The 10,945-nt window shown below is 47.8% G+C and overlaps 1 protein-coding gene across 1 annotated transcript; it reads left to right on the forward strand.

Moving 5' to 3' along the window:
• LOC136452746 (protein PLASTID MOVEMENT IMPAIRED 2-like) lies at window positions 1–2,533 on the forward strand. Its single transcript, XM_066453346.1, has 3 exons — window positions 1–151; window positions 290–438; window positions 573–2,533. The coding sequence occupies exons 2-3, from the start codon at window positions 322–324 to the stop codon at window positions 2,343–2,345; spliced, it is 1,890 nt and encodes a 629-aa protein (XP_066309443.1). The 5' UTR covers window positions 1–151; window positions 290–321; the 3' UTR covers window positions 2,346–2,533.
• The last annotated feature ends 8,412 nt before the right edge of the window (window positions 2,534–10,945 follow it).

Consider the following 10,945-nt stretch of genomic DNA (forward strand, 5'->3'; position numbering starts at 1 on the left):
CCCTCCTAGTCGGAAGCTACAAGCTAGTAACTGTCTAACTGCACGAGCAGGAGGCCATCGACAGACGAGAGCAGCGTGGATAGAATGGGATCAAGTGTGCTGTGTGGTAGTGAGCGCCCAGGATAGGCTTCGACCTTCGAGCGAACTGCAAGTAGCACTTGCCCTCGTTTAATTGCATACACATAAATTCTCTCCCTCCGAACAAACACAACCTGCCGAGAAGTTCTGCTTGGCCTTTTAATCTTGGTGTACTTCAATTTTTTGTTTCTTGGACTCTTCTTCTTGTAAGGTTGCGTCCTGAGCTTCTGATTGGAGGCCGCCATGGATGAGGTCCCGGGAAGAAGTAGCTCCGTGAGAGCTACAAGGAGCATCTTTGGCGAAAGCATCGGTGGGAGGAAGCCGGAGACGAACAGGGCAAGGAATGTTCTAGGACAAGAGGTAACTTAACTCATTTCTGAACGTTTCTTCAGAATAGTAGTAAAGCACTGTTCGATTGAATTTCATAGCGGTCTTTCCAAATCAAAATTGCGTTTCATCATATTCCTAAACTGTAAACACCTCGGTGCATGCAGAATTTGTCACCAGAGATCAAGCAGCTAGCAAAATCCAGCATGGATAAGCTGAATGAACGCAAGGCCGCCGTGAACAGAGAAAGAGCCGGCGCTGAGTCCGAGCTGTCGAGGGCGCGCGCCATGGTGAAGGAGCTGGAGCGCCAAATCGAGCAGACCAAGGCCAGGGCGTCGTCCAAGAGGTCAGAGCCCCACGCATTGCCGTCGACCAGGGCAAGCAAGAAGGGACCGGATGCGCCGAGCTCTCAGGAGGAGCGCGACGCTGCCGAGTACGCGGAGGTGTCGCGGGAGCTGGACCGTGCCAGGCGGGAGCTGCTCAGGCTGCGGCTGGAGGTGAAGTCCGCGGCGGAGGCCAAGGCCAAGGCCGAGAGCGACATCGTGGCGTCGGCGATAAACATCCAGTCCAACCTGCGCGCTGCCGACGAGATGAAGCGGCTGGTGGACGAGGCGAACGAGGAGCACGTCCTGGTGGAGCTCGCGCGCATCGAGGCCGAGCGGGAGCACCGCGAGATCGACGCCCAGCGGCGCGCCGAGGCCGAGCGGTTTGCTCGGGAGATGGAGGCCACCAGGGCCAAGATCGAGGCGCTGCGGAAGGACGTGAGCCGCGCGCGGGAGATGGAGGCCAAGCTCGCCGTGACGAACGCCGACGTGGAGGTCCTGCAGGCCGAGATGGAGCTGGTCCGCGCCATGGAGAGGAACAGTGTCAAGAACGACGACACTGCCGGTGCGGAGGCTGAGGCGAGGCGGAAGAAAGAAGAGGATCAGGACAAGGCACTGCTGCAGACCGCGGAGGCCGAGCTGGACGCGGCCAAGAAGGAGCTGGAGAACATCAAGGCCGGGAGCTTCCAGTTCATGACGTCCATGGACAGCACGCGCACCGAGATCATGCGAGTCTCCGAGGAGGTGAACCGGCTCAAGGTGCAGGAGAAGGAGGCGGACGCGCAGGTGCAGCAGCTGAACGCCAAGCTGCTGAAGGCGAGGGCCCGGTTGGAGGCCCTCACGGCGACTAACGAGCGGTCCACGGCGATCGTTTCAAATATGACGTCGGCACTGCAGCAGCTGCGGGACGAGAAAGAGGCGGCGAGGAAAGAGGAGGAACTGACCGAGCTTGAGCAGCTGTGCGTGCGCGCCGAGACCGAGAACGTGAACGCCGAGATCGCCGTGACCGAGGCACGGATACAGCAGTCTGTGAAAGAGCTCGAGGCGGCGAAGGCGGCCGAGGCCAAGGCGATGAAGAAGCTGAAGGCCGCCGTGGAAGGCACAATGCAGGCGAGGGCGTCACAGGGGTCGAGGACCATAACCATCTCGCGGTTCGAGTACGAGTACCTGAGCGGGCGCGCGGCGCTGGTCCGCGTGGTGGCCGACAAGAAGGTGTCCGCGGCGCAGGCGTGGGTGCAGGCGCTCAAGGCCGGCGAGAAGGAGCTGGCGGCGCGCGCGGAGGCCGCGGAGCGCGTCACAGCCGAGCTGCGCGCCAGGGAGGCCGAGGCGGCGGCGGAGGCGGAGAGAGCGGCGGGCGAGCAGAAGGCGCTGGAGCAGCAGCTGTACGACCTGAACGCGGCGGCGGAGCGGGACGGGCTGCTGTGCGCGTACCCGCGGCGGCGGTCGACCAGGGTGTCGGCGACGATGCGAAGGGCGAGGGCGCGGCGGTCGTCCGTATCATCATCGGCGGGGATCCGGAACCCGCGGACGCCGTCGTTCACCATCAAGAGGAAGAAGAAGGTGATGCCCAGCCTCTTCAAGCTCATCAAGCAGAGGAAAGACAATAGCGCGGGCTGAGAGATGAATGAGCCTCGCCCTCGCCAGAGAAAAATGCATTTGTCAGCTTTGCTGCTTGTTCATGTCGTGTCAGGCTCAAGCGTCGCTGCGGTGCAAAATGTACAAAGTTGGCTTCTTGCCCGTGCTTAGCAATGGAAGCCATAAAATATGGAAATTCCACCGTGTCTCACAACTGTAATTTTACTTGATCAGCATCAAAATAGTCTATGAATCTATGATCCAGCGCACATTCCATAAAAATAAGATAAGCTGTTATACATTTCAAAAATAGTCTACCATGAGCTGGACGCGGCCAAGAAGGAGCTGGACGCGGCCAAGCATTTGCGGCGACACCACGTAGTGTGGCGTGAAAAATCACTGCCTCGACTGTGGCAAGAATACACGCTGCAATGAACTACTAAAATGGTTGTGGAGTGTCTAACATTAATTGCCAATGGGATATACTGCAATAAACTACTAAAATGGCTGTGGAGTGTCTAACATTAAATATACCAATGTGATAGAGGTCCCATTCGGCTCGCTGAAGCTTAACTGAATTAGTTGAAAAACATTGTTCTGACAGAATTGTTGTGAAAGAAAAACACGGTTTCGGCTAAAAAAACAAGCTAAATAGTACAGATTATAAGGTAAGCCGAACGGGCTCAGAGTCAAGAATTCTGACCACAGCCAATGATACCAGTTAGCGAGGATTGCTCCACCACTATAGTTGGCCAAACAGGCCGCCCGGCACGGCACTAGTATGGGCACGGCACTAGCACAGGCACAGCACTACGCGACATGGTAGACTAGCCGTGGCGTGCCTGTTAGTGCCGCCATGCCGAGGTATCGGCCCAGGCACGGCACTATCAGGTCTTAGCCGTGCCGTGCCGTGCCACTGGGCACGGCGGCCCAGCAGTGCCCATGCCAGTACTGGCACTATAAGGCCCCGTTCGCTGGTCTGAACTTTGGCTGAAACTGGCTGAAAAACATTGTTCCGGCTGAATTGTTGTGAGAGAAAAACACTGTTCCGGCTGAAAAAACAAGCCGAACAAGCCAAACTTTAAGACAAGCGAACGGGGCCTAAGTGGCCAACACCTCAAACTGATCAGAATATCAGGGACAATAACTTCATCATCTCAATCTTAAGTTACATGTTCTTAAAGTATCAGAATATCACAATAACTTCATCATCTCAATCTTAACTTCATCATCAGAATATCAGAGAACTTATCAAAGACTCAAAGTTACATGTTCACATAGAATTGATATTAACTTGATCACTGAAACGCATAGATCACATAATCACACAAACACAAAAAGAGATAACAAAATAATATTTTATTGAGAGTTTTAGTGCAATGGCTGCCTCATTAAAAACCTATCTAGATAAAACTCACCCTTATGAGAAACCCTAGCCAGAAAAAAGAGTACAACCCAGCTCCAATTATAAAGTTCATCAAAGTCCAGTCCATAGTCCATAATTTTACAGTCTCATTATATAAATGATAACTAATCAAGATAAAGTTCTTCAAATGCTTCTTCAAGCTCCTTGTCCTCCACCATGTGTTGCAGCCGAGCTTCAGCAGCCTCCCAATCTTTGATGCAATTCAGCATCTCCACCATTTCAGGCTTTAGCTTCCTCCGCCGCTCCTCGATGATCCTATCAGTCATACTAAAAGTGGACTCTAAAGATATGGTTGAAACATGAACAGTTAAAATATCTTTAGTCATGATTGACAGCACTGGATATGTGAGTTCGTGCTGATGCCACCAGTCCAAGATGTTAAAATCATCATCTAAATGGTTCACAGTGTCACAGTCCAAGTAAGAAACAAGTTCAGAAACATTAGAACCTGAAGAACTTGCAGCCTGCAGCAGGGCATTTGCAGATGTATCTCTAGCCATGATTAGAGTAACCGCTGCAGTATGCATACCACCAGCACCACCAACATCACCATCATCATCATAAATTTCATCCCAAGCAGACTTTTTTTACCAGATAGGTTAGGAGGGGCAATCCTCCTCAACCTAACACCTCCATATTTCTCCTCATACTTATTGTAGACATCAGTAAGTCGAGCTCTAGTGCTAACCTGGTAAGCACTATAATATGTACTAGTAAGGGTACCCAACCTCCTAAGCACTCTAATGAAACCTTTTATTTTAACTCTGGGTCCAGGATGAATGCAAAAGAATAGAGCAAAGGTATGTCCCTCTAGTATTTATTATATTTGTCTATCATAGGTTGAACCATAGGTCTGATGTGATTATCATTAGCATAATTATTTAGGTGCATAGCAATCTTAACAAGATAATGAATCATGAGTGGAGATGTAGGATAGTACACACCAGACAATGCAATTGTAGCATCATAAAACAGTTCAAGAAATTTAAGCACTTTTTCTGCCATAGCCCAATGGTCATCAGTTAAAAGCAACTGGCCACCTTCAGCCCTAGGATATTGAGCATGGATGAAAGTAGTGAATGAGACCTTATGTGGAAACAAATGCTTAAGCATTAGGTATGTAGAATTCCACCTAACTTCCATGTCTAGTTGAAACTTTCTAGGCCTAACACCAGTGGTAATGTAGTAACTTTTATATGCAGCAATTCTCTGGTTAGATGAGTTTAAGAAAGATATTGCAATTCTAAATTTTTCAAACAAAGGCTTAAGAGCAGTTAGGGCCTTCTTAACAATCAGATTGATAATGTGACATACACAACGCTGATGCAAGAACATACAATTAACTGCATTATCTAAATCATCACTATCATTAGATGATGCATTGACCACAACTTCAATACCAAGATATTTAGAAAGAACAGGTCTAAGTTTTTGCATGGCTGATACATTAGATGATGCATTGTCCAAAGTAACAGCAAATACTTTTCCAGTCAAACCATAATTAGCAAGCACAGATGCAACAAGATCAGCAATGTTTTGTCCATTGTAGGAACAATCAATAAGCCTAAGACCAAACACTCTCTTCTCTAGTTGCCAATCAGAGTTTATGTAGTGAGCAACAACACTAAGATAGTCCTCTTTGGCATTACCAGACCAAATATCAGAGGTTAGACACACACAATTAACGCTAACAGAACTAACAGTGTCAACAAGCTTAGCCTTCCAATCAGTAAAGTATTTAAGCATGCCTCTAGTGGTGGTTTGCCTAGAGACTGAAACAAATTTAGGATTATGAGCAGTTCTAATGTATTCTTCAAATGCATATGATTCTCCCAAAGAGATAGGAACATCAAGCCTAGCAAGCAATCGAACCAGTTGAGTACGAGCAACAATAGGACAGTACTCCCAATTATGCATACTACCATTAGGATTAAAAGAGATCTCTGACTAAGACATGCGAGTTTTTTCACACCTCCTAGGGCATTTATCCCTATGCCAGGTGAGGTGACCAGTGCCACCACTAGAGTGCCTAGAGTATTCCTTAGAGCAATGGATGCACTTTGCTCCATACCTGACCTTCTTACCATTCTCTATTTTGAAGAGTTTCTTGAAATGAAGCCACACTACCGAGGTAGAGGGATATGACCGCTTGCTGTTATTCTCTTCCCCGTCCACTGCTTGATCATCGCAGGGCTCGAGGACGATGGGAGCTTGAACGTTATGGTCGAATAGCTCTGCAGCGTCCTCACGTAGGTCATCCTCGTCATCATCTCTGGCCAACCCGCACAACCGCCTCTCTTGGTTGGAACCGACCTCAAGCGTCTCGTCGTCGGATCCAGCCATCGCCACTCGTCAATGCCTCGGTCCCTCAATAGCTTCAGATAAAACAGAGCAAGGGTTAGTAGAGATCAAGGGTTAGGGTTAGGGATTGAGCAAGGGTTAGGTCGATGACGACTTCCCTTCAAAGCCAGAGCACCAGAGTCATCGATGAGGTCGACGAGGCACGGATTCGGTGAGGTCGACGACGAGGGATGGATCCAGAGAGGAAACTGACGGATCCAGCGAGGTCGATGATGAATTCGACGAGGACAAAGCGAGATCAAGGGTTAGGGTTAGGGATTGAGCAAGGGTTAGGGTTAGGGATTGTGCCAATGCCGGCCAGCGGTGGCTCCAGAGGCCACCGGAGAGCGAGAAGAAGAGAGGAAGTCAGAGGCGAGAGAGGAGAGCGAGTTGCCGACGCGACAACGCCGACTCACTGAGAGAGGAGAGCAAATGAATTAGGGCGACAAAGCGAGATGCGGCTGGCCGACCTATATGGGTTTTATACCCCCTATTCCAATGGCTGGATCCAACGGTCCGATGGGAGCGAGGCCGGAGATCCGATGGATCCAGCGAGGAAACCGACGGATCTAGCGAGGTCGATGATGGATCCGATGAGGTCGACGACGGATCCGGCGAGGTCGACGACGGATCCGGCGAGGACGAAGCGAGATCAAGGGTTAGGGTTAGGGATTGAGCTAGGGTTAGGGTTAGGGATTGTGACAGTGCCGGCCAGCAGTGGCTCTAGAGGCCATTGGAGAGCGAGAAGAAGAGAGGAAGTCAGTGGCGAGAGAGGAGAGCGAGTCACCGATGCGGCTACGCTGACTCGCCGAGAGAGGAGAGCGAGACGAGAGAGGAGCGGGCGAGACGGCGCTGCGGGGGAGAGCCGAGAGCGAGGCGAGATAGTGAGAGCAAATGAATTAGGGCGACGGAGCGAGACGCGGCCGGCCGGGCAGGACGGGCGATTTTATACCCCCTATTCCAATGGCCGGATCCAACAGTCCGATGGGAGTGAGGCCGGAGATCCAACAGTGACGAGGCGTGCTGCTGTCGGGTCAGCCCATACAGCGTGCCATGCCCGGGCCGGCACTACGGGCCAGAATGGCGGCCCAGGCACGGCACTAAGGCAGGGCCGTACCAGGCACTGGCACGAAGGCCGTTGGGCCGGGCTGTTCCTGGGCAGTGCTATTTAGTGTCGTGCTTGGGCCAGCCCGTAGTATACCCACCACTGTGCAAGACAGAGAGGACTTTCTCCATGTCATTTCATTGTACTAGACACTGGTAAATCTTTTACTGGGACTTGTTCTCCATTGCATCCCACTGTAGCATATCCTATTGTAGCATAGAGGTATTTTTTCCCAACTGTAGCATAGAGGTACGGAGTATATAACTTTGTAAGCAACCTTATCTTGAGTTCAGAAAGGAGCTCGTCCTCGTCATAATCATTATGTTTTGAAAACTATGTAGCTGTTAATTGGAGTTGAGAAATTTTCAAGAAATCTGTTGCGAAAGAACATTTTGTTAGACTGGTTTTACCAACAACAAAATTTTGAAACATTTGTTAGACAACTTTGCCAAACCATCTATTTCTTTGGAGGGGCAAAATGATCGGAGCCTTTTTCTTCAAACAAAAGAAAAAAAATGCCCCTGACTTCATATAAAGAACTTTTTTCAATGTTTGCTAACAAACATATCTACTTTACCAAATCACAATTATGAGTTATAACAGGATGCACAAACTCAAGAAGTCAGCTTGCGTTATCAAGTTGTCCCAAGAAGATGCAGGTTTTTAATTAAAAAGGGAAATAAACAGATCTCGTCAGGCAATGCCAATTCCATTGTCGATTCTTGGAACCTATGTCCCCTTTACATGTAATAATGATTTAATATCCTAAACATGGAAATTGATGATAAACCACCTTTTTGCCTAAACCAAAAATATCAACATAAAACATGGAGGTTGGATTGCATTTTTTTTTGAACTTCTAAAGTAAAAAAAGAAAGTAAATATTTAGAGAAATTCGCTAGTCAACTCAATGTCCCGGTGAGCGAAAAAAATCCTTGCGGCCCTTGTTTGAAAGCCGAAGTCAAATTTTCCTTGTATACTAAGAGAAAATTACTTTCTTAGCCCTAAAAGAGTTGTGCTTTCTTTCTTGGTCCTTTTTGTTTTGACCTTTCCTATTTGGCCCGAATACAAAATTTCATTCCTTTCTTGGTCCTTCCGTCCAATCCGTTTGTCTCTACTGTGAACCAGCCCTTTGGAGCAACGCGAGAAGACCAAAATACCCTTACATGTTTGTGTTTCTGGTTGCGATGAAGCACAGCTGCTCATAGTCATGACTTCACGACTCGTATATGCGGACGTGCACGGGTCCGGCGGCAAAACCCTAGCCTCCACTTCCGGTGATGGAGAAGGGCGCCACCCACGAGCTCCCGCGGGCGGCCAGGCCGGCTCCAAATATACCTCGACGCCACAGCACGGCGCCTAGGTTGGTCGCGGCCGCCCGAGTTGCCCGCGCGGGCCTGGGCGCTGCCTCGGGGGTGGTCGGCGCTGCGAGCCAAGGCGTAGGCTCGGGGCTAGCCGCCGCCGCGAGCAACCGAGGAGACATAGGCCTGGCGACTGACGCGAGCCAGGGAGGCCCCATGATGGCCGGCGCGAGCCAGGGCACCCCCAAGGGCCTAGCGGCTAGCGCGACCCAGGAGTCCAGCACGGGGATGACGACATTGTAGCCCAGACGTCCCAAGCGGCTAATGGACAGGCTTCACACGTGACCAACATAGACGACGATGACAATGAATTGCTTCGAGGGTGAGTCTAGCATGGATGTGATTTGTCAGATTCCTTGTGTTAACAGATTCGATTCTAGTTTCAAGTTGGAAATCAAATTGTTGGGCAACGATAAGAGATGTAGAAAGGATGTCAAATGTGTTTAGCTTTGAGATGGTTGTGGATTTAGATAGAACAAATTACAAGGATTTGGTAGAATCAGTTGTAGAGAACTATCCTCCAGGTTATATCGAAGTAGCTCATATTTAATACTATGATGAAGCTTTAAAAACCTTCCTTGAAATAAAATCTGACCAAGAGTTAATGTCTATGTTTGGTAAGCACTGCAAGAGCAAGGTTATCATCATGTTCATTGTATAGCGAGGTCCTTCTAGTCTATATGAGCCAATAGCCAACCCAAAAACAACATAGAGCCTGATGAGGACGATCACCTTAGAAACCCTGCAACCACAGAATGAACATAGAATGAACATGTAGGTGTAGATGAAGAGGCAATGTACTTAGAGAATGTACCAAAGAATGCAATACATGTTGTTAAATCCAATGCATCTATTGTTTTGTAGGGGACCACCAAAGAAGAGGGCCAAATCTGCCCAAAGTTCTATTGTTCCTTTGGAGGAAGATGCATCGACGGCATCCATGTCTTTTCCACCAAGGTTTGCAATTTATTACTTCCTCTATTTGTTATTTCAAACTTGTCATAAATTTTAAATATGGGCTTTGTCCCTCTAGTCAAAACTTGAAAACAGCAACTAATAAAAATAGAACTAGCAATGATTGTACTCCGGAAGCATCTAGAAGGTAATTGACACTAGTGCTAAAATTTTGTGTTACAATTAATGGCAACTTGGTTAGGTGACTAAATAGATGCTCTCTATCATCACAGCCAAAGCTTGGTGATTTCAAGTAAGACTAAGGGAAACCATAATAAATCTAACTCTAGACCTATCCAGAAGATATTTTTTCCTAATTCTAAAGTTTTTTCTGTTTGACTATTTTATATTGAACTAACACCATTTGTTGCTAAAATTGAATGTTTATAGGTCAAGCAGTGGCTCAAATTAGCTTGAAGCGCTTTCCATCGAGTATCCCTCACACATAGAACAACCCATGAAGGCTAAGGGTAAAAAGAAGTTGAAATCCACAAAGAAGAAGCAAGGGCTAGGTACAAAGGATGCTAACACTTTAAATGTGCCACTTGATGATGATCCCTCCATGAGTACTATAAGCAAAAAAAAAACAATCACCTATCCCCGCAATGAGTACAAGAAGAAGCAAGAAGGCTTAGCCTTTGTTTTTTTATATGCATGTTCTCTCATATGCGATGCCATGTACTGCATGTTGACTTGGCTTGGTTAATGTGAGCCAATGTATGTGAACTTAGACATCTGGTGTACCTATGTGTGCACCTTGTTCATGTATGACCTCAACCTGCTTAATGTTCCATCTATTGATTTATCATCATTGTGTATGTGTGCACTTGGATTGCAATTGTGGATTTTATATGCATTTTAAATTGTCGATGTGATGTATGTCATGTGCAAATATAGAAAAAAATAATGATTCCATGCTTAAAAATATATTTTATCTTATTTTGGAAAATTATTGATACTAGGCAGCCTAAAAGACCTGTATGGCGACTGTTGTACGTTGTCTTTGGCGTTAGGGGTAAAAGGGTAATTTTGCATATAAGTTAACACTGTTTGAGCCTCGAACTAACGGAAGGGCCAAAAAAGGAATCGAATTTAGTTTTGAGGCCAAATAGGAAAGTTCAAAAAAAAGGGCCAAGAAAAGAAAACACAACTTTTTTTAGGACCAATGAAGTAATTTTCTCTTATACCAAATCTCGTCTAAGTGATGTCTTTAATATCTATCTCTTGTAAAAGCATTCACCCTAATCAGGTCGACTTTGCCCACATCTTCCATCACGCTCATCAATTAGGGTCTTCTCATCATGTCATAATAACATGTCACAGGGAAGAAGAAAAGGGTCGTCGCAGCCATTGTTGCGGCCCGTGACGCGGCTGCTGTTCTATGTCCCTTCTCTTCTTGCTCATGGTCGGTGAGCTCTTCCCTTCTTCCCCTTGGTCAATGTATGGCGGTCGTCGC

Source organism: Miscanthus floridulus, chromosome 5 (assembly GCF_019320115.1).
Source record: "Miscanthus floridulus cultivar M001 chromosome 5, ASM1932011v1, whole genome shotgun sequence".
In the NCBI taxonomy this organism is placed as follows: domain Eukaryota; kingdom Viridiplantae; phylum Streptophyta; class Magnoliopsida; order Poales; family Poaceae; genus Miscanthus; species Miscanthus floridulus.